The sequence below is a fragment of the Anopheles nili genome, chromosome 2 (assembly GCF_943737925.1).
Source record: "Anopheles nili chromosome 2, idAnoNiliSN_F5_01, whole genome shotgun sequence".
NCBI classification, from domain to species: domain Eukaryota; kingdom Metazoa; phylum Arthropoda; class Insecta; order Diptera; family Culicidae; genus Anopheles; species Anopheles nili.
In genome coordinates, this window is record NC_071291.1 from 12853780 (window position 1) to 12877306 (window position 23527).

The 23527-nt window shown below is 44.0% G+C and overlaps 5 protein-coding genes across 5 annotated transcripts in view; 1 reads left to right on the top strand and 4 right to left on the bottom strand.

The window, feature by feature from the left end:
- Positions 1 to 1834: 1834 nt before the first annotated feature.
- LOC128729435 (neurobeachin-like protein 1) overlaps positions 1835 to 23527 on the bottom strand; it is a 47207-nt gene continuing 25514 nt past the window's right edge. The window contains exons 13-19 of the mRNA XM_053823051.1: positions 5811 to 6071; positions 4230 to 5738; positions 3985 to 4157; positions 3598 to 3905; positions 3402 to 3516; positions 3102 to 3279; positions 1835 to 3031 (exon numbers count right to left, since the gene is read on the bottom strand). Coding sequence (XP_053679026.1) covers positions 2869 to 3031; positions 3102 to 3279; positions 3402 to 3516; positions 3598 to 3905; positions 3985 to 4157; positions 4230 to 5738; positions 5811 to 6071 — 2707 coding nt within the window. The 3' untranslated portion in view covers positions 1835 to 2868. The remainder of the gene's footprint in view (positions 3032 to 3101; positions 3280 to 3401; positions 3517 to 3597; positions 3906 to 3984; positions 4158 to 4229; positions 5739 to 5810; positions 6072 to 23527) is intronic.
- On the bottom strand, positions 6236 to 7398 carry LOC128720825 (cuticle protein 21). Its single transcript, XM_053814521.1, has 2 exons — positions 7384 to 7398; positions 6236 to 7303 (listed from the first exon to the last, which is right to left on the bottom strand). Exons 1-2 carry the CDS (start codon positions 7396 to 7398, stop codon positions 6551 to 6553), a joined length of 768 nt encoding a protein of 255 aa, XP_053670496.1. The 3' UTR covers positions 6236 to 6550.
- LOC128721395 (larval cuticle protein A2B-like) lies at positions 9923 to 11249 on the bottom strand. The gene is made up of 2 exons (XM_053815147.1): positions 11235 to 11249; positions 9923 to 10402 (listed from the first exon to the last, which is right to left on the bottom strand). The coding sequence occupies exons 1-2, from the start codon at positions 11247 to 11249 to the stop codon at positions 9923 to 9925; spliced, it is 495 nt and encodes a 164-aa protein (XP_053671122.1).
- On the bottom strand, positions 11684 to 13761 carry LOC128720838 (larval cuticle protein A2B-like). Its single transcript, XM_053814538.1, has 4 exons — positions 13756 to 13761; positions 13484 to 13688; positions 13222 to 13380; positions 11684 to 11808 (listed from the first exon to the last, which is right to left on the bottom strand). The coding sequence occupies exons 1-4, from the start codon at positions 13759 to 13761 to the stop codon at positions 11684 to 11686; spliced, it is 495 nt and encodes a 164-aa protein (XP_053670513.1).
- LOC128720849 (cuticle protein-like) lies at positions 17152 to 20749 on the top strand. The gene is made up of 6 exons (XM_053814549.1): positions 17152 to 17168; positions 17270 to 17458; positions 17546 to 17818; positions 19752 to 19769; positions 19871 to 20080; positions 20151 to 20749. The coding sequence occupies exons 1-6, from the start codon at positions 17157 to 17159 to the stop codon at positions 20436 to 20438; spliced, it is 990 nt and encodes a 329-aa protein (XP_053670524.1). The 5' UTR covers positions 17152 to 17156; the 3' UTR covers positions 20439 to 20749.

The window sequence follows — 23527 nt, forward strand, 5'->3', positions numbered from 1 at the left end:
CCGATCTTTCCGGCGCATGATAATCAGCATCTCATCTCATTTGCTTTCGGATAACGGGAGCAGCACGTGAGCGCAACAAGGACAAACTACTATATTTTGTACCAGGCGAGCGTAGGAGGTGACCATTCCTTGCACTATGGAGTGATGCGTGCCAGTTGGACACTGTGTTTGATCATTCCGCTATTTTCATATATTTTTGTGATAAAAAGATGCTCAATGATATGGAGAACAGTGGTTTAAGTAACAGAAATTTATCACATACAGTTTTCTGCTATGTTTTGTATCGAAAAAGGATTTAATGTATGCAGTCACACAATTTATTATGATCGGAAAAATACTGCGAACGAATTATGACCGGTAAGATAAGACGCTCAATAAGATGCTACAGTGTGCGTAGAACATTGCGATCGATAGCAAACGAGAGAAAATGAGATGGGATGCTGATTATCATGCGCCGGAAAGATCGGCGATATGTGCTGATTCCATTAGGAGGGGAAATCCATTAAACTTAGTGTGGTAATCCGGCTGGTGCATGTAACCTCTTCGACGCATGATCTCTTGTTACTTGCGAATTGAAATGTGGCGATTTTGGCGTTCAAAATCCGACGCCGAAATTCTCCTGGCAGCGGTTTGATAGAATAATCGATAGAATTTTGTGATATTCACTTGCGCTAGAACCACGCGTGACGACGCGAAATTTGGCACTGTTGATAAAAAACGTGCGCCATGGGCTTAAAGATTAATATTTCGGATAACCGGAGCAGCACGTGAGCGCAACAAGGACAAACTACTATATTTTGTACCAGGGGAGCGTAGGAGGTGACCATTCCTTGCACTATGGAATGATGCGTGCTAGTTGGACACTGTGTTTGATCATCTCGCTATTTTCATATAGTTTTGTGATAAAAAGATGCTCAAAGATATGGAGAACAGAGGTTAAAATAACAGAAATTTATTACATACAGTTTTCTGCTATGTTCTGTATCGAAAAAGGATTTAAAGTATGCAGCGAGACAATTTACTATGACCGGCAAAATACTGCGACCGAATTATGACCAGCAAGATAAGACGCTCAATAAGATGCTACAGTGTGCGTAAAACATTGCGATCGATAGCAAACGAGAGCAAATGAGATGGGATGCTGATTATCATGCGCCGGAAAGATCGGCGATATGTGCTGATAACATTAGGAGGGGAAATCCATTAAACTTAGTGTGGTAATCCGGCTGGTGCATGTAACCTCTTCGACGCATGATCTCTTGTTACTAGCGAATTGAAATGTGGCGATTTTGGCGTTCAAAATCTGACGCCGAATCGATACCGCTTAGCGACGAGAGCCACGTGGGCTTGATTTTTGTGCATTTGTTGCATGCAAACGTGCATCTACTGATTTGCCCGACTTGTTCGGGCATTTTTGATTTATTCTTCCTCATTTTAACTAATTTTCTCAAACACTGACTGAATCAATTATCATTTTCTAGCATAAAATCCCAACAAAAAAGAATAAAAACTTTAAATTTTATGAATTTTAGAGCACGTTTTTTTTTCAAACCACAAATAAAAAAAGGGGAAAATTTTTTGAACCTTTTTTTCAAAATTGAAGGACTGTGAAGGAATTAATCAAAAATGCCCGAGCACTGCTATCAAAAATACCCGGGCAAATCAGTAGATGCACGCTCAATAAGCCCGCTGCTCGGACAAAACTATAAAGGGGTTAAAAATGCAATGAATACAATCTTTATAAATATTCAAGCAAGCTCTGCATAATCGGTAGAAATAAATGAGAAGGATTATAATACAGCATTTGTAATAAAACAGTTGAATAGTTGGGTTATACAAATATTTTTATTCGTTACTGGTTTAAAATTGATAATACTATAAATAACGAAAAGTTGGTAAAGCAAGCTTGGAAAAAAAGATGTTCTATGCATGAGGAATGTTTCGTGTACAGTTCTGCATTGATATTTACGCCAGTTTGTCAAAAGCAAAAGACAAGGACCTAACTTTATAAAATTCACTCTTTGCTGCAGGTTTTAGTACACTGTAATAAATGTTCCAGCTATTCTGAATTCTATATTCAAGTGCCCGGACAAATTTGGCCAGCATGTTTGCACTCCGATTGAACAATACTTTTTTTTTCTAATTTACACCACTAAAACAACAACTCGTCGGATCCACATTCAGCTATAACAATTTGTCGTGTTTTGACACTTTTCTATGTTTTTAAATCAATAACGCTACTGAAATGTTCGGTAATTTTGTCTAAAGTGTGCTCTTTACTAAGCCGTAATCAAGGACGGGAATACGTATACGTGCCAGTTTATATCTGGTATACGGTCAAAATGAGGTTATTTCAAGCAAATCGTGATGATCACTTTAAGTATAGTGATTTATTATATTGGATGATTTTTTTCAAATTAACGTAATTCTCCAAAAAGAACCTGGTTTACTTGATCATTACAAGAAATTATTGCAAGAAGATAATGAAATTCAATTAAAAAATGCTAAAACTTATTCCATCGTAGTGATTGGTTTTCTACTAAAAATCTATTATGACGGCATTGCCGGGTTAATATAAATGTTCCATTATTTTCTGTCCTACTAGTGCTAGAAACTGTTCCAGCTCTTTCATATACTGACGATTGTTATGCATTGCTATGTCCGGTAGGCAGGACATCGTCCAGCAGAGCCCAATGGCCTATGTACCATATTTGGGTTTTGCAATTGCTTCCTGCTCAGTGAGTCTAGTTTTTTATTTTCTTATTAATCAAATATTGCATTCAAACACGCCAGACACATTTTTGTAACTAACATAAATACTGCGCATAGCAACCACTACTGTGAAACATCGTTAATGTTGCTGGAAGATTAGACGTTTAGAACGTTGTGTTTTTTGTAGGCGATTGGTTGTTGAATCCCGATTACACCCAAGCTTCCGTCTCGTAGCGGTGCCAACAGATGCGTATTACCAACAGCACCGACGATCGTCTGCGTGGGAACGTGCAGAGGTATGTCGAAGATTGGCTTCAACCTAAAGTTGCGTAGACATCGAAAAGCGGTTTAGTAACAGGATCGATAATGTGCATCGCAGGAGATCTTACCCGTACAAACGGCTCATGGTCACATCACCGGCATCATCGGACACCACCAGATAATCGGACGCCGAGGTTAACCCAGTCACGCGGCCAGACACGTATTTCGACCCAAGGCTCACACCGTTAATGCTGAACACGTGCACCGAATGGGAGGTGTCATCCAGCGCGGAGAAAGCGATATGACCTGTGAAGATTGTTGGAAATATGAAGGAATCGTTAAAAATGAAGAATGAATTAATATGAAGGAATCGAAAAACAAGGTTTCGGAATGAAGTAAAGGAGAAGCATTGTTCATATATCACGTACCCTGATATGACAATGTGATGAAAGACACTTCAATCCTGCAGCCTGTACATCCGATGGGATTTATTGTCCTAACGAATTGTCCATTTTTTATGGTATGCACATTTACAGTACCGTCCTATAAGAATCAAATTCAAAATTAGCATTTATGCATGTGATTTTTTTACAAGAAAACCAAACTTATCAGCTGCAATCTTACCAACGATCCGGAAACAACAAGATCCAGTTCCGTCATGATGGCAACACAAGAGACGCTGTCGTCATGTCCGTAGAGAGTGTGCACCGGTTTCGGTGTCAGGTTGTTGGTAAGATGCACTACATTTGCGCTTCCTACCACGTTTCCGGCTAGGTTCTGATTCAAAGCAGCCGTATTGGGCTGTAAATTTGAACCAGTGGTCTGACCAGCGGTATTGCCCGTGTTAAGGGACCAGATGACGCATGTACAATCCTTCGACCCGGTCACCAGATACGATCCGCAGTTGTCTATTGCAATACAGGTTACCACGTCTATGCAACAAAAGAAAAAAAGGTGTTTTGATGTTTTGCGATGTATAGAAAACTAAATCCTAAGGGTAAGTAAGATTACCGAAATGGTTGATGGCAGATGCGACGACTTTCCCTCGAGCCATGTTGAAAACGCGTACTGAATTGTCCCAGATGCCGCCGGCGTAAATATATTTTGCATCCACGCTGACAGCAAACAGCTTGGAGCTGAGTGTCACTGACGGGTGGAACGGTCCGATGAGTTTCTTGCGATTTCTACATGGAAATGTAACCAGAAGCAAAGAGTTTCAGTGCAACGATGAGCAGATACTTCCTGATAGTACTCACTTCAAGTTTAGCGTTGTAGCATCGATCTCCAGCAAAAAGCCACGTTCCTTGTCGAAGGACATCCAGCTGTGACAGCCAAGAATACCGGATTTCGTAACTGTTATGAGCATATCTGGGCTGGTTTGCAAAAACGATCGTGGCGGGCTTTTAGGAGTGCTAAGGTACACGACCGGATCCTTGTCGGTGGATAGTTCGCAAGCGACGCATTGGACGCGATCGAGAATAAGCGTAAGATCGGGACGCCTAAGCTCCAGCTTCAACAAACGAACCGTCAGTTCGTCTTGTGACAATCGTCGTGGATGTGGATCACGTAACAGCTGCGACGGTGTCTGACCAAAGTTGTTGATCATCCCTTCAACGGCTTCACGCTCTATTGGGTTTGCTATTTTGTCCAGATCAACCGCACCTTCGTAGGAGCAGTAATAGAACACGTTCAAGGCTTCGACCGCTTTGGGACCCTTCTGTTTATGACCGAAGATAAGATCGATCCAGTGATGCAGATGTTGCGACACATACTCCGACTCTAATGCTCGCCGATGGATTGCGATGAAATCCTCGGCTGTTTTCGCCCACGGTGGCAGCATCACATCGTCCACCTTCTCCTTAGTCATCTGCAACACGCCCAAATCGAAGTTGTTCATGTTTTTCAGGAATTCGGGGAAGTAGAAAAACTCCGGAATCAGTTCTTTCACGTCGTTCGGGTTGTCCATCAACAGTTTCCAAGTTTGAGGGATGGAATGAAACTGACGGTCCGCGACATCGAAGCGACCACTCTGCAACTCAATGTGCAGCGAGGTAAACGGTTCCACTCGGATCAGATAATGCAGTACACCAGCAGAGTTAGAGTAATGCGTGCCATAGTGGAACTTGGGTATCATCCCGGAGGGATCCTCGAAGCCGTCAAATTTGCTCCGCACTTCGGCTTCGTTCTTTGGGTTCACCACACCAATTGGCTTGCTGAGATCCCGGAATGATTTTGGATCGTTCAAGTCCAGCACTTCGCTAGTGTAATCCGCCAAAATCCACGGAAACACTGGGTACTGACTTAAGTCATTGTACGATCTACCAGCAATCGTATTCAAATGCATCAGATACTCAAAGTTCGAAATCTCTCGGTTTGCCCACTTCTGCGTTAAGCCGGACGACTTTAGCAGCTCGGCCGGCGATCGTCCTGAACCGTACAGAATGTTCGGAGGCTGCAGGCTGAGGATTTTGGTGAATATCTTGTTGCGCGTTCGGGTCGTGAAGTTCAGGAAATAGCTGGTCTGATCGATGAGGAACACCTCGAGTGCGCTGCGTCGTAGGTTATATTTCCTGAGATGAAGCTCGCGTAGCTGCCCGATTGGAAATTTAAAATCGTGCCGTTGGCCGTCGTCCTTGAGGCTTGCGATTTCAGTGAACATGACTTGGTTTGTCGTAAGATCGAAGCGTCCCTTTACACGTGTCATAAGCGTTATCAATTCGCACTCCTGCGAGATGACAACCTTTTCCTTACCCGATGTTTCCGGACTGTAAGGTAATGTTAATAAGCCACGTGAGAATACATAAACGAATGTCGCTTAAAGCTGATCCATCACTTACACCTGCGGTTCCATACTGTTTCTCATTTCCTCTTCCAGCAGTAGCATCTCCTCGTCGGTGTTCTCTTCGCCCATGGCGGCAGGAGCGAATGTTGAACCGAACTCCGACGAAAGTCGCCGGTTTTGCGAAGAGGACGTAGTGTTATCACGCAAATTGGCAGCCGCTGTATGTGGATCGTGGTACAGGTCCGGTTCCAGCTTCAGGCGCATTCGCGTTACATTCTCATGATGAGATAAACGCCAGTATTCTTCTTCATTAGATCTGTAGCAAGTAAAGAAAAACAGCATGATTAAATCTTTTATGCCAAAACGAGTCAAACGATTGCATTCTTAAATGAGGAATGTTTATGGGCTTGACTACGAAAAAACAAAGCAACAATTCATAACATAAATGTAAAAATAAAACACGATTCTTTTCAATTCATTACAAATGCAGATTTTCCTGTATTTCTTCACATATCTTTAGAACAATTTTGCAACAGATAGTGGGTTCAGAAAGGGATTAAACGAGTGGAGTGGGACGGGATCGTGGAGAAAAGTCAGTGCAGGGAAAGTTGACAGGGTGAAGTCAGCAGGAAAGAAAGCAGAGTGCCCTAAGGGACAGTGGAAATTATGTACAAATGGACGAATGCTTCAAAGTTGCACGAAGATCCTGGTCATCTGTCGTCCCGTTGGCGACGGTGGCATTATTTACAGTCGAGAGCTTGGCCTTGGTGTGGTCCTGCGTGGCAAATCCGTATCCTAAACGACGACGGCAGCGGCGGCCGGGGCAACGACCGTCTTGGCGGCAACGGCAACGGCGGGTGTTGCAACGGCCACCGGCACATCCTTCTGCACGACGGCGTTGAAACCGTTGATGGGATCAGCATAGTAGTTGACGATACGGCGCGAACCGTCGGGTTCGATCAGCGAGTACGATCCCTTCACAACATCACCATCGCGGGTCTCCTCCTGAGTCTTGGAGTCGCCGGTCAGCGTATCCTGGACGTTGTACGCGTACTGGTACTGCGGGTAGGCGTCAGTGAATTCAGCCTGCACCGGAGCAGCAGCAACAACTGGAGCGGCACGAGCAGCCACGACAGCTGGAGCAGCGGCCACAACCGGAGCAGTAGCGACTGGAGCAGCAGCCACAAGTGGGGCAGCGGCACGAGCGGCCACAACGGCAGGAGCAGCAGCAGCCACTACAGGGGCCGTGTAAGCGGCAGCAGCAAGTGGTGCTGCCCGAGCAGCCACAACTGGGGCAGTGTACGCGACAGGAGCAGCGTTGTAGGCGGCACGGGCTACTACCGGGGCAGAGTAGGCTAGAGGGGCCGAGTAGGTGAGCGGAGCCGAGTAGGCGAGCGGGGCAGCCACGGACCGAGCGACGAAGGGTGCCTGCACCAACGGGGCGGAGTAGGCCACCGGAGCAACCGGAGCGGCCAACAGAGCCGGATCTGCTTTAGGCTCAGCGCTAGCGCACATGGCTAGGGCGGCGAAAAGGGCAACCTGCAGGAGAGCAAGGACAATTTTGGATGACAAACGGCGTCACACACACACACACACTCGCACAGGCACAAGGATGGGACAGCACTTACTTTGAGCAAACTCATTGTATACTTGAGAGCGGTGTGATTCCACACTGTTTGTAGAGCTGAAGAAGCGCTGACTGACTGATGTGTCGTTTGCTGGTGTCCGGTGGCTTTTATACCGAACCCCAAATTCAAACATCCGATCGTCGATACGCCCTACCAAAGTCGACGATTTACATACCACGCGCACCCGGGACGAACACCAAGCTGGTGGCCAATATTAAGGCCAGCCCCTTCGGTGACCACACCGTCCAGCCAGCCGGCTCAAAAAAAAAACCCCTGACCGGGACCGTGACGATGCGTCGTTGGCCATTTGGTGATTCTGCACACGTGCACCTATCGAACACGTTGCGATGTACGCGGTGTGAGCGCAATGTGTTCGCGTTTCGATTCACCTCGTGCTGGATCAGGTGGCACGGGCCATCCTTGCTGTCAAAGGGTCTCCTGCTGGTCCCGGGAATGAACCCCGGGCGAAAGTGGCTTTCGCCATCAAGGGGCACCGGCGGCAGAACAGGAAAATTCAACACTTCTCCACGAATACGGGTGTCCATGGAGGCGCACGATAAGCGAACAATTCAAGGCCGTCACCGGTGTTAAGTAACGCGATCGAGAAATGATTCATTAGCTGTATCGCGTCGTGGCCTGTGTGACACTTTGACTGCAGGTTGGAAGCATACCACGGATCGTCCTGTCGGTAGGAAGGACACTTGCACCGAAACAGGAAGAGATGGTTTTCTGCGTTCTTCTGCTGTATGTGATCTGTCAGATGTGAAGACATTTTTCTAGACATTGGATATTTTTCGAGTTGTTTTTTGCTTTGAGCCACTGATCATTTGTTCTGGTCTAAATCGTGTCTTGTCATTGGAAGCATTTGGATATTTGCAGGATACTACATTAAAATGAAACATTTTTCACAGAATCCTCCTGATGGTATTTCAATTGATCAGTCATCAGACATTTAAGCAGAATTGTGAGTTTAGTATAAATTAGAAAATAGCTTCATAAAATGATTGTCGTTGCGCAAATAATTCGTCTCATTATTGCAAACTTTCACGCTAAGCTGCAACGTATTCTTACATTTCGCAGACGAGCTCATCGCCTCGTAACGGCACATCGAAAAACGACACCAAAATCCGGCTGGCTGATCGGAAAGTTTTTCCACCGCTCATAAGGGCATGCGCAATCGCGCGCACGGTCCAGGGCGGGTGGCAACCGCAACCAACCGGGTCCTTATTGAAAGTGAATTGTCATTCATATAGATCGACGACGTGCGATAAATTTGAGCGGAATGGTAATGAATTTTCGATCGCGGCATACGAATTCCGTTCGCCCTCGCGCGCCCGTCTCGCGAGGAAGACCGATGGATGGGAATTTCAATTGGGAGGAGGAAAACAGAAAAAAAAGACAATAAACCTGCCACGCAGCAGCTCGCAGTATCTGGCCTAGATTTTTCATGTCAACCCCTTGCGAGGAGGCGCGGGCAGAGCCGAGGCAATGTCGTCTAGTGGCACCGCGTGGTCACGCAGCATTAACGACGTTTATTGCGCGCGCATTGCGTAAAGGCAGCGCAATGCTGCTGCCAGAGCTGCTGCTTGGTAGTGCTGCAGCGCGTCCTCCAAGACAGACCTCGTCGAGGACCGTGCAAGAGTCAGTGTGAGACGGAGCGAGACGGCACGAATTCCGGAGGATATTCGAACCCTACCTTTCGATCGGCGGTGAGCTCGATCAGGCGCGCAGTTCGAAAATCTGTCTAACGCATCCTATATAAGCAAGAACCGGTACGAGTAATGGGCTTTGCGGTCGCGTCAGATAGCCGGGGCGACATCCGTGAGTCGTGCGTGCGCCTTCGCAACGACCTAATTGTGGGGCGACGTTTTGTCTTTTTGCGCAACACCAGCCCGCCAAGGGTTAATTACGCCTAAAATGGTCTCTTTGCCACCCAGTTAAAATGGCCCTGGTGCTGGTTCAGATGGGTTTGGTTTTGACTAATAGCACGGTAACTGGCGCGCAGACAAATCGTATGACTGTTCTGCCCAAGTTCATCGCTCGCACGGTTCTCGGTTTCCTTTCGTTCTCACAATCGACTAGAAATGGGTCATGAGAACATTCCAAAAGTATCGATAATTGGGACGCTGTTTAAAGCATGTGAAGAAATAATTGTACTCCTTCGAAAAGATGCTAAACGCACCAAAAGTGAGATGTATATGAGCTAACTACCACACTTTTCGTGAAATATGTGAAACCTTTATTTTATTGAGAAGGAAAAGGACATATATAAAACGAGGACACTTCACGAAAGAATTTCTTCATCGCCGAAAACGCCAAACTTAAATCAAGCGTCTTCTGCATTCTCCTCGCAAAAGGAGAACCGAAACGCGCCAAAGTTACAATCTGCTTGTGTGGTGTCGTTTCATGTTGATATTTATTTATCTTGCTCATGAGTGTAACTATCGTAATTGCAATTACTAACAGTACGGTTGTCGCCTAAAGCTAGTGAGGGTATCTACAGTATTCTTCGTCGTGTCCTGCCGAACATCAGCACCGATCAGTGGTGGTAGTACGGCAAAGCAGCGTGCACCAGTGGGGCGGCCGCGACAACCTTCTTCAGAACGGGCGTCGCGTGGACAGCATGGCCACTCTTCTCCACAACGGCATTGAACCCGTGGATCTTGTCGGCCGTGTACGTCACCTTGCGAATGGTACCGTCTGGTTCCGTGAGCGAGTAGCTACCGTGGACGACACCGTTGGCAAGCGTTTCTTCCGCGTGCTTCGAGTCACCGGTATGAGGATCGGATACTCCGTAGCTAAAGCTGTAATGAGGGTTGGGATCATAGGCCTCGACGTGCTTCAGAATTGGGGCAGCAGCGACGACGGCAGGTGCATGTAGGACCGGTGCGGCTGCTACCGTGTGCAACGGCTGGATGGCTTTGGCGGCGTAGCCGTACGAGAGTGCTGGTCCATAGGAGAGAGGTCCGTAAACTGGGGATGCCACGGACACCGCCACCAGGGAAGCAACCAACACCACCTATAGAAGTAGTTACGCACGTTTAGATTAGAGATTAAGTTTGCATTTCCAAATTGCCTGGGATCTTAGAAGAAAAAGGATCTTTTCTTCGTGTCAGATTCATGTGCCAGCATTTTGCTCCCTGTTGGGCAGTGATTTTGGCAAAGAAACTTATTCGACTTTTCATTCAAGAAGTTGCCAAATGATATCAGAACTATTTACGTCTGCCGTGTTTTGGAATACAATGCCAAATTTTCAGCATCTCAGCAGCAGCTAGCACATGATTTTTCCCAAGCAGTTTTTCCAATCAAAAGTTTAGGGTTCTAACCTTTACAATCATGGTTCTGTTTTTTGACGTTATAATGTACACTACACTGGTCCCAACTACGTGTGGATGATGCACAAACACTTCACTTTAATATGATACGTCTGCACTGAACTACGCGTTACGAACGGTTCTCACCGGGTTCCAGCAGTCGAGTGCTCCAGGCAAGGTTCTTCTTTGGTATGACCGCAGAACCATCCATGCGCTCATATAAATACACACCTTGCCCACACATCGTCAGCGGATGCTGCGCCACAGATTGACAGAATCGACAGGGTTGGAGAGGAACAGAAAAAAAAAGCCCACCGTACGTAGATGGCCGCAGTCACTCTAGCAAGTTGGCGCCCTGTTTGGACACCTCCTGCAGTACCCGCGACATCTCCTAGCACCAACGTGCACTCATTTTCTCTTTCGCTTCTGTGTTCCCCTCCACCGGTCCTTTCTTCTATTCCTTGAAAGCATGGAGGGAGGTGCTGTGCATTCAGAGCGCACGCTTGTGACCGATCGAGCTCGTTTTTCCCACCACACACCTCTACCAAGCATAATGGGAGTCCTGAAAAGTCCATGCGACGACTCTGGATGTGAAGTGAGATCGTCGAACTCGGTGATATTATGAATGAAATAGCTTTACCGCTACGCCTCAACCATTGCCGTTGTCCTCATTTGATCCGATGACGAACAATTAACGGACATGTGGTCTAATAAATAACAAAAAAAATGATAACGAACCATGCCAGATGCATGATACAGGACACGACGCAGAAGGCCTGATCAATCAACTACAAAGAGAATAGTTTAGAGCTAAACGCTATCCCACGATCAATGTGCTTTCGTTTCGAAATTCTCCATTAAATCACTATCGATTGCGTTAGAGTTCGGTAGCAACGCCGCACCGATCGCAGGATGGAGAAGAATACGAAAAAAAAGCTGGACTGCATACTGGTTGCACGCCCTCCTGCTTCCACGGTGTGCTGACCCTAACCATCGGCACTAGGCTGACTAGCGAGGTGGTCACAGACCGTCCCAGTCGCTTCGTCAATGGAATAGTTTGTCGCCACCGCTTCTGGGCCAGGTTGACCACCAGCCAGGACCGGACTAGACAGGCTAAATTACACCGCTAGCGAACAGCTGATCGAACGGACGCTGCTCGGGCCGTTAGTTTCCCAATACCCGGTGGTTCGGTCGGCGCTCGGTGAATTAGTTAAACAATCTTGTGCAGAACGTCACAAAACTGACACGGTGAACTAGTTAAATGGTTTCTTCTCTTTTGCTTCTTCTTCTCTTTCCATCACTAGTGTAACCGAAGGCTGGTAGTGCCGGCTGGTGCGCGCATAACGCCGGATTAATTAAATCATGTATTCTTGAACTATATTGCGCCGACCGGTAGAAAGCACCTGAAGCCACCGCAAAACCGTCCCCAGTACATCATGTTTCATAGGGTGGCTCTGTTTTACAACGGTCGCTTGGTGGTTTTGCCCGGTACAAGAATGGTATGCCGGGTGTTTCGATAGATTCCACGCGCATGGGATATCCAGTTTCGTTGGCCGCGTACCGGCCATTCTTGCGTAATACGTGTTTCAATTCACTGAACGAATTGAGATCGTTCTGAGCATTATTTTAATTGACTCGTTTGTCCGTTTCTCTACGTTCGTAGAGCTTTCTTAACTTCACTGAAATCTTAGCAGCGCTGAATCAAGCGGTAGCTGGTTGATGTTTTTCTATCGATTTATTGGCTATGTCGACATTCTTGGATTGTAAAATAACCTACAGTTATCGTTATAGAAGTAAGTAAGTAAGTTAATTCGTACGTACAGTAGTTACATCAAATCTTGAGAAACGTTTGTATAATTCGTCTGAACATTTGTTTAAACATGGTCTAGGATGGTTTGCATAAAAAATTGGCGAAAAATTTATGTTTCCGTTTCAACCCTGCATAAACGATTTGCATTCCATATTTCACAATCTTATCAACAACTTATACTTTCATGAAAATGCAAACTAAGGTCCTGGAACATTGTCTACATGATGAAAGTAAATATAAGCTTATAGTGAAATATGCCACCTTCGAATCAACAGCTGGAATATAAAAAATTAATCTACTCTTTTAGAAGAAAGAAATATAAAATGCGAAAATGTATACAAAATGGCTGTTGCTAATTACTTTCCGTTTTCTGTGTATAGACTTCGTTCGGTCTGCAATACGAACTTTCATTGATCGGCCATAGAGCGAACATGACAATGAGACACGGAATGATCATGATTATTGCACTTGCAAGGCTTCCCAACTGTTGCCATCAACGCCTTAATGTACATGCAGAATGAAACATCCTCTTTGGTTGCAAATTAATAACATTGGTACAGTTTTATTTCAGTCTGTAGAACTCAACAATGCCATAAGTGGCTAAAGCGATTGAAGCTAAATTATCCTACATAAAAGCAGGTCCGTTTTCACACGAACTAATAAACAATCTGCGAATTCTGAGCAGAATGACTCATTAGCCTAGAACTCGTGCCACTGGAGCTGGTGCCAGGACGGCTGGGCCAGCTGCCACCGGCACAACAGCCTTCGGAACAAGCGGACCTCGCTGAACCACGGCGTTGAAGCCGTTGACTGGATCGGCCGTGTAAATCACAGTGCGCAGAGTGCCGTCCGGTTCCACGAGCGAGTATGAGCCTAAGCAAGGCGACGGAAAAACGAAAGGAAAATGATGGAAAAGAGAGTTTAGCGTTAGTAAAGCGTGAGTGATTGAACTGCTCGAATGCGATTGGAAACCAACCTCGCACAATGTCGCCATCTCGCGTCTCTTGTTGGCTTTTGCTGTCGCCCGTCAGTGCGTCTTGCACGTTGTATGCGTAGGTATACTGTGGTAGAGGATCGTAGCTGGTGCTTACAGGCACCGCTGGAGCTACGGGTACGATCGCGGCTTGTGTTACGCTACCGAACACAACAATTGCACAGAACGTTGAGACGAGCACGGCAAACTGAAAGCAGAGGACCTCCGTATGAAAACAGTTCTGAAGTTGTAATGTAAAACCACATGCAGCTTACCTTCATGATGCTGCTTGTTTTGTGAAATGTACTGTACGCACTACGCGAAAAACTACAACGGAATGCTTAAGTCCACACTGTTTAATGTTTGACTGCGCTTTGATAGCCCTTAGACTACCGAACGATGGTTTATAAAGCAAAATTCCTCACACCATCTGATACATCGTATGTCTTCGAAACTCCCACCGCGGTGCCATCCGTTTATGACGTATAACGATTGTTAACAACTGGGTACAGGCTCATACACACACACACAAATGCACAAAAAATTGACAAAATCAATTGACCATTGACCACGGCCCGAACTGCTCACCCCACCTTCGCTGTACTGCGCGATGAGTTCATAATAATGCGATTAAAAATTCACAACGGCAACTTACTAACCAAATTCAGCCCATCAAATAAGTAGCATAAGCTGCTGGAAGAAACGAAACGAAGCCCTACATGTGCTAGGAATATCCCAACGGATCAAACCCCTAGTGTAGGGGTAAAAAGGAACGGATAGAGGGAAGCACAGTTATTTTGGTCATCCTGGCGCGATTATTCCATCGTTGCATAAGACAGGGAAACATACGAACGCACTGTTAATACGACGAAAGTGAAACCCAGTGCAATATGGATGTCCGGTTTAGGGCTGAATTATAGTTAAATTGATCAGGTTTTTGCGTACTGATTGTATAATTATTATCGGTAGTGGTGGAGTCAATATTGTACCAACGATATTCTACAAATGGATATGCATATAACGGTGTTTCGTAATTGAAGGTCAAGTTTAGATCAAAGTCAAAGGTGCTATTCATTTGTTATTAATCATAATAATTTAAAAATAAGAATTAAGAAAATAGTTGCTAGCCAGACAGTAAACAGGAGCATTTGTAGCAGTATATTACAAATAAGACTTACAAAAAACTACCGTAATACTGCATCTAACTTGTTATATAATACATAGCTAAAAAACATGTGCAAACTTTATTGAAACTAAGAATTCATAGCTTCATAATGCTCAATATTCATAGCTTCATAATGCTTAAAGCTAAAGCTGCATAAGCTTAAAGCTTACTCTTATTTCATTTATAATTTATATTCGGCATGTAAAACGAAAAGGTTCGTTGCTTGCTTGAGCGTTTAAGTCTTTTCAATGTGACAGTGAGTTTTCTTATGCTTTAATGCAACCATCATTTCCTATAGTTAAATTTCTCCGGTAGAGCAAAGAGGTTCGTTGCTTACTTGAGCATTTAAGTCTTTTGAAAGTTACAGTGAGTTCCCTTATGCTTAAATGTAACCATCATTTTCTAAATTTAGACATGATTGAAAAAAAAAACAAAAAGAGTTGTTCACCATAAAAATGCGCTATGTAATAAGTAAGTAATATTAAATCACTGAGAAAATCCTCCAGGAGACGGGCCAAACAACACTAGTTTTGAACGACCTTGTATGCAATGTGACCCAAATATAAAAGCTGGGTGTTGCTGGGTCTGTACTATGACTGGGCTGGTTGTAGGTCTGCATCAAGTGTGCTGCATATTGCATCAGATAAATTCGATTGAGCGAAAACTGACCTGCATTAAGCGTGTGCGTACGAATGAAAAATTTATGCAATCCGAAGAAAAAGCCACGTTCATTTAAGGATAACAGTTTTCATAGAAGTAACATTTTGATATTTTTTGAAAATAGTATATGTAAAAGATCGATAAAAATACATTTTGGTGGCAGTGATACAATTACTGTAATGAACAATTTCTTATTGTAAGAAAATATTTTATTTTTTGCCAGGTAGTTCAATTTAACCGTGTCGCCTGAAGCTATAAGCTATTGTCTTTTGTAAGAAGTATGCTCATAATTATCGACACTCAGTGACATTTATGCTCGTTCGCATACAGTGGGTTGGCCGCTAGTGCGGCACTTTGAAATATCACTACATTCACCACAGTCAGAGACTAGGTTCAATTACACTAGTTAATAGTGAAGCACGAAGAGTAAAAAAAAGCAAACGCTTAAAAGATTGTCACGCCTTTGAGGTTTTGAAGCAGGTGCGATAATAAGTACACGGGTTATGCTAGAAGCGTTTTTTTTATAAAGATATCTTAAGATCGTACATTTGATTCTAATGCCTAGTGAGTTGAATGTCGCCCCAAGGAGACAATTAGCTGATTTCTACAAGGTCGTACAGATGTGTCACAAGCATACAATGCAATTGGATTTTTCTTCTATTCCAGCGAAGGCTAGAGGCATACAATGCAAGAGCAACATAACAGGCACGCTCTTTGAGCTGATGATTCGTTTCTGCATAACCTACCACACCCTAGGATAGCTTGGGTAACGGCATGTAACGGCACATCTGCAGATCGATATATTGGATAATGTTGTACGACATTGAGTATGCTAATAAAATTAATTTAAACACTAATTCGAATAAAATATCATCCGTTACACTCAATGCATACATAGCTTTTATTATAGAATATAGAACAAAAAGATGAGACAAAAACTACATAAATTGATTTACTACGAAATTTTAATCACCAACTGGGTAAACAAATAACATCACGTAATATTACAGACACGCTTAGTTATTTGAAAGTGTCAAAACATTTTTTTACATAACCCGACCGGAATGATTCTATTCGATTACAAATCGGTCCAATTAACATTTTTAGCCACAACTTTATCACTAAATAATACAATATAGAATAATATAACAAAGTTTTAAGTATTGTCGCAAATCTGGCAAATGAATTTGATTCTCAATTAATCTCAGAGGGGCGTTTATAACGTGTATTCCAAATTGGTTTTGGATACTACACAGATTTGACATCATTGTGTTTTACTTTCCAATACTGCACCTCCTTAGCGCCACAGACTTGTCCCAGCCTAGATAACCAGCTGAAACTGATGAGACATTGTCTAATTTACACCCAATCCCATTGTTACCATATGTTTGATGCCAGATGGCAGTTTGACCCGATCGTAGTGGCAGGAAACAGCACGATCATACGCATTCGTAACGCACACAATGAAACCAAATGCACCGGCAAGCCTTATACCTCGGCCATTGCACTAACTGCATCCACCAAACGTGCAAGCCACCTTCACCAGCATCGGTACATGAATGTGGAAAGCGTAAAAGAAAAGTCCAACGATCGGCCCTATGAACTGACTCCATTTTTCTCGCTCTAGCAATATCGTTATGATGCTGGCTGATGAAAAAAAAACAAGAAATTCTGACCCGATCAGTCTGAGTTCGTTCGCGTTCGTTCAGCGGGGCGTAGCTTTGGTGGGTCGTTTGGTGACTGAAGCAAACGAGTGCAATTGGATATAAAAACCCGCTGATACCTTCGAAAATGTATCACAATCACTTTATCGGTCTAGCAAGAACAGTTGCCACCAAACCGTAGCTCAAAATGGCATTCAAAGTAAGTGTCTGTCAGGACCTCCAACAAGAAGCTAAATCGAATCCTTTTAGCAGGATGTCTCTGAGCCTCTCCCTGATTCATTCTTACGTGAATTTCCACAGTTCGCCGTCTTCGCCGCCATCGTGGCCGTCGCCAACGCCGTCGCCATCGGCTACCCGGCCCCACTGGGAGCTTACCACGCTCCTCTGGGAGCTTACCCCGCCGTGGCCAAGGTTGCCGCTCCAGTCGTTGCCAAGGTTGCTGACGATTACGACCCCAACCCGCAGTACAGCTACAGCTACCACATTGCCGTAAGTGTTGCTTCTTTACTGTGCCAGAACGGCTTGGTTTAGAACTACTCGAACATCAGTGAACAATGAGATCCTTCTCCGTCACAGGATGCCCTGACCGGAGACAACAAGGAACAGCAGGAGTCTCGCTCGGGAGATGTCGTGACTGGATCCTACTCTCTGGTTGAGCCTGATGGCACCCGTCGCGTCGTTGAGTACACCGCTGATCCCGTCAACGGATTCAACGCCGTCGTCCACCGTGAGCCCCTGGCCGTCAAGGCTGTGGCCCCGATCGCCAAGTACGCTGCCCCGCTGGCCTACCCCGCCGTCGCCAAGGTTGCTGCCCCGGTCGCTCCCTACGGATACCCTGCCTACGGCAAGGCCATCCTTGGTTAAGTCCTCAGCATCGTCCCGTTATAGATACTATCCAGAACCGTTTCTTACGCCCAGTGCCTAATGCTCGCGCTTCTTGAAGTCATTAGTTAATGATTCCCTATATTTATTTATTTGCCTTCATCAATCTCTGCTCTCACTCCTTTCGTAACTTATGCTACACTCTGTTAGCAAATCCTTCATTCTCATTCTTGACCTTATCCTGCTTCTAATCGAAGATTTTTGTACATATGAAGACTAGCGGTCCAGCGGTACTGCTCTGCTCATGTTGGATTGAAATTATTTTCGTTCGACAATCACGTGATTTGACTGTGTGACTTGATGTATAAAACTATTGTTACTATTGTGCTAGTAGGAATAGTCAGCCTTATGGTTGATGTAAATAAAAGCAATTTCTGTAAAAGAATACAATTTGTTTGAATATACACCCATACTGATTAAATCGTTGTAGTTTCAAATATCGTCCGCTATATAGTGAACACAAACTTGGTGGTTTTAAACCAAAAAGATGATCTTCAAAAAAATTTCCATCTTACCTCAACTAATGAATGAGAAATACATACACAAAAAAAAATCAAATATCTGATTATTTGATAAAAAGCGAAGATTGTAAGAATGCACATCATTTAATTAATGCTCTGTTGCTATCTAAAATATTATCAAATGTATTTTATCTTGAAACAAAATAGATTCAACAAAGCTACAACCAAAAAATGGCGTTCCTAATGACAAAAATATTAAAAAACCAATAAAATTCCAGAATAGCTCAAAACTCTAAAAATATTATTAAATTAATCTAATAAACTAATATTAATTTATCATTGATAATATTTGAACAAAACATCTTTATACTGAGATTGCAGTTTTCAAATTGCTATAAACAAATGCTAAGTCAGTCAATGTAACTGAACATGGTACTGAATGTCGACGTTAGTCTATGTTTTATAATATGCATAAGGACGAAAAAAGAGACGATGAAGAAAAAATCAGAAAAAGTTTTTCGGTTCTGGCGTACGATAGTACATAGAAAAATTCCAAAAATAACATAACAACATAATAATAAAAAAAAGAATATCGAAAATATATCGAGAAATTTATAATGTACGGAAAAATTATAAAAACGTTTTATAAAATATTAGTAACCATCTAAACATCACGCGAATTTTTAATCTTGTTGAAGATACAATATTGTGCGGATTACAATTAGCATCACGTTGATTCATCCGAATGAAAGTCTATATATATACCAATACACAAAAAACACCTTAAACACTATTTTAGATCATGCAATATCGAATATGTCAAATGTAAATAAAAGAGAAAAGCAAACAACAAGCAATCTTTAAAAAAAACACATAATTTTTAATTTTCTTTTCAACCGAATGTCAACCACAAAAATAAGAAACGTAATATACACCACTTTAAGACAATATGGGTTTTTAAAGATCAGAGTAAATACAATTCTACACATAAAATATTCAAATTAAATTGGGCTTAGATTTTAACACAAATAAGATAATTTAAAGCTAATGACAAAAATAGTAAAAACAGTTTCAAAGACACTTCGGTTAAAAAACTACAAAATCCTTAAAAATAGTTTTGAAATATTGTAGTTTTAGATTTTTGTTTCGTTCACGTTCAATTGAGTCCCGGAAAATCCCGTCGTTTCCAAGCTTATTGAAAATTTCGCTGATATTCCGTTTTATTCTGAGCCTTCAATACTGAAAGACAAAAACCAGTTTTTTCGTGGGTTGCCATGTGGCTACTTTCATGACCGCTAGAGGAACCCCTATCTATAGCATTATATACTGAACGGTTGGAAAGTAGGAGAGCATTTTGATATAAAAACCCGCTGATACCTTCGAAAATGTATCACAATCACTTTATCGGTCTAGCAAGAACAGTTGCAACCAAACCGTAGCTTAAAATGGCATTCAAAGTAAGTGTCTATCAGGACCTCCAACATGAGGCCAAATCGAATCCTTTCAGCAGGATATCTCTGAGCTTCTCCCTGATTCATTCTTACGTGAATTTCCACAGTTCGCCGTCTTCGCCGCCATCGTGGCCGTCGCCAACGCCGTCGCCATCGGATACCCGGCCCCACTGGGAGCCTACCACGCTCCTCTGGGAGCTTACCCCGCTGTGGCTAAGGTTGCCGCTCCTCTGGCTTACCCGGCCGTCGCCAAGGTTGCCGCTCCTTTGGCTGACTACGACCCCAACCCTCAGTACAGCTACAGTTATGCCGTCTCTGTAAGTTTGGGTAGTAATATTGGGAGCAGCGAACGTAAGAATTGAATTTTACATGCTTTTTTATCTACAGGACGCTCTGACCGGAGACAACAAGAACCAGCAGGAGTCTCGCTCGGGAGATGTCGTGACTGGATCCTACTCTCTGGTTGAGCCTGATGGCACCCGTCGCGTCGTTGAGTACACCGCCGATCCCGTCAACGGATTCAACGCCGTCGTCCACCGTGAGCCCCTGGCCGTCAAGGCTGTGGCCCCGATCGCCAAGTACGCTGCCCCGCTGGCTTATCCCGCCGTCGCCAAGGTTGCTGCCCCGATCGCTCCCTACGGATACCCTGCCTATGGCAAGGCCATCCTTGGATAAGTCCTCTAGACTCTATCCAGAAGTGTGTCTTATCCCCAGTGTCCAAATATCAGGATATTGTCCCGGCTTAAGTTATTAGGCTTCCCAACTTGCAAATTCTATCTATGATCTAATAGATATCATTGTACATAGCAAATTGTAACAGGCTACTGCGAAATACCGATCTGTTCATATAACAAACACGTGATTAGTCGGGTTATTATCACCGACGAGTTTAATGTAAAAATTAGCCAGAAGGTTGATAAAAATATAAATACGTTGAAAAACTATGTTCTCAAGCGTTTGTAAAAATATTATCATATGAAGTATTTTTAAGATAGTTGCTTCTACATCAACAGTATGTTAGACATATACTTGAAAATGAATATGTGTCTAGTTTAGATCCTTCAAGCATAATAAATGAAATTACAAGAAATCTTATTGTAATCATTTGTTTGCAAGAAACATGTCATATTAATTTCACACACAGTTTCTCACACTCACTACACTTGATTCATTACAACCGATAAATTTTCATGTTGCCTTAAATTGAAGCGTTTGTATGTAGCACATAAAAGCGAATTGTCCTACAAAATTTATTTTTTCTTTTATTTGAAAGATTACAAATTATATAATCAAACAGGAATCAGATGTTGAAGTACATGATTAATTCCCCCAGATATTTGCAGCCCGAATGAGCTCTCCGTTGAAATATTGTCGAAATTTTACATAGAAGTAAGGAATGCACTAATAACCAATCTTTCTCATTAAAATAATGATAAATTGAAGATAAGGTACCGTTTACATTATTCATTACATTTATGAAATTATTTGAACTACTAAAGTGTTAGCGTGACATGTTGATATGCATGTCATATGTGCAATTTTTAAAACACTTAATCAATAATTTGAGTGGATTACTAAAGAATCTTATCTAATGAATTATATAAATATTACATTTCATATCAAAAATGTTGAAGATATAAAAGCTAAATAATGCAACAACATATGATCAAAACTGTTGTAAATAAAAACACGCGATAGCAAAATTAAGATCAATTTTGTCTTACTCCTAATACAAAATCTGAAGAAATTTCTTTTGTTTAAAAAAAAATACAACAACATTTAATCGAAACTGCTGTAAATGAAAACATGGGGTATCAAGATTATAAGCTTTTTTTATTATTATTTCACTGCTAATACAAAATCTGAAGGAAAATTATAATAATGCGAGTCTATCAAATTGTTGAGCAATTCTTCTGACCAGCTCAACCTTCTCTATTGACCAAAACCAAACCCTTCCTTGGTACGAGCAACCTAACAAAAAAACAAGTTCTATCGTGGGTTGCCATGTGGCTTGTTACAGACAATTCGGCGCGTGTTTGTTTGTTTACCTGACGTAACGGCACTGACAGGTAGGAGACAGGATAAGAGTGCCGTTACCGAAGGGACAGGGAAACATCGCAGAGATGACGCGGTAAAAAACGGCCATCGCGAGGAGGCCATTGGATTTAAACGGATTTCAACGGAAAAACGCCAGAGAGAAGACGTGAATTTTTGTAACACCATCGCACCATCGCACCATCGCACCATCGCACCATCGCACCGCGCGCGTTTAAAGAACGACCCAACCGAATTAACTTGAATAAAGTGTTAGTGGAATCAGTTAAAAGAACACGTCAGTAGAATTTATTATTACGAACTTTAAGTTGGAGCCGAACTCCAACATTTTAAAAAAATTCACTCGCTTTCTACTTGTGAATCGGTGAACACCAGACTGAGAATGAATCGCGAAAACGATGTACCAAACCCCACCGCGAATTCCACAGTGCGACAACTTTCCGCAGTTCAGCTAGTGGAAGACACTGTTTCGATACAGGAGTTGGTACAGCAAGCCAGGGAAGCGAACGAAAGCTTCGTCAGGCTGACCGCGCAGATCGCTCAGTTGAGCCCAAGCGTGTCGAGAGGGCTCGGAGTGTCGCTGAACGAGCAACGTGTAGGCGCGATATCCCCGTGCATCCGCACAGGAACCGTCGAAGAAGTGACATTTCCTTCGGCCGCCACCCTGCCGCGGAGATCGACGCTTGGGACGCCTTACGTCGGCGGCACCGACCGTGAACCTGGGAGCGCATCGTCGCGACCGGCCATTGCGTTTCCAGATTTCCTTCGTTACGACGTGCAAGCCGGCCCGTCAGGAAGATCGACGCTAAGGACGCCATACAATACCGATACAGAGCGTGAAGCTGTTAACGCGTCGCCGCCACCGGCCTTTGCGTTTACCGACTCTTTGCGCTACGACGCGCAAGTCGGCCCGTCATCGGCTCAGCACAGCGAAGCAGAACGGCGTGGTACCACTGGGAGAAGGACAACCGTACCCTCCCAGGGTGAACGTGATCTTCGGCGTGCCCTGGAAGACATGGAGATCGAGCATCTTCGGGAGCGAAACCGCTTGATCCAATCCTTCGAAGCAACGGATCACCAGAGAAGGACTCACCTGCCATCACGTACGAGGATATCGATGGCGTCGCAGAAAAGTTCCACTAATCCGGCGCTGGCGGTAACGAACCGTATCCTGCGCTCACCATCCCACGAAAGCTTCTCCACCGACCTCTCGCTGATATCGATTTCTGTTTCGTCAATGAACTCGGAGGCAACAAGCGTCCTGAACCGGTCTAGCTGCAGTCTGCTCAACCGAACGATGGAGGAAAAGCTGGGCAGTCTGTTGAACCCAAAGGACAGCAAAAGAAATCGATCGTCAACGCTGACCGAACGATGGAACGAAAGTAACGATCTCATTCGCAACTGTGCCACACTGTCGGCGGCGCTGGGAATTCACAAAAGCTTCAGCACCACCGACATCTACCAGTTGCCATCCGATCAGCACAACCTGGGCCGTCTGTCCACCTCCGAGCTGGCGCTAACTCCGTTCCAGAAGGTTGGCTACCTACTTGACCACTCCCGGCTCGAGCACGCTTCCCGTTCCTACTCGACGTGGGTTGCGGTCGGTGAGCTGGCGTCCACTTCCCAACTGCCCTCACCGCACGGTGGCCAATCATCGCAGGTTCCAACGCTCACAAGCGCCAACCAAACGCCCAGCTTCACCGTTACGG

What these genes read in the sequence shown, in the direction of transcription:
- LOC128720838 (XM_053814538.1), bottom strand. An exon ending in AGATGGCGACATTGTGCGAG is followed by an intron (nt 13,381 to 13,483) that starts GTTGGTTTCCAA and finishes CGCCTTGCTTAG; the next exon opens with GCTCATACTCGCTCGTGGAA. An exon ending in CGTCCTGGCACCAGCTCCAG is followed by an intron (nt 11,809 to 13,221) that starts TGGCACGAGTTC and finishes TGTAATTTAGCC; the next exon opens with TGTCTAGTCCGGTCCTGGCT.
- LOC128720849 (XM_053814549.1), top strand. An exon ending in GCTACAGCTACCACATTGCC is followed by an intron (nt 17,459 to 17,545) that starts GTAAGTGTTGCT and finishes TCTCCGTCACAG; the next exon opens with GATGCCCTGACCGGAGACAA. An exon ending in GCTACAGTTATGCCGTCTCT is followed by an intron (nt 20,081 to 20,150) that starts GTAAGTTTGGGT and finishes TTTTATCTACAG; the next exon opens with GACGCTCTGACCGGAGACAA.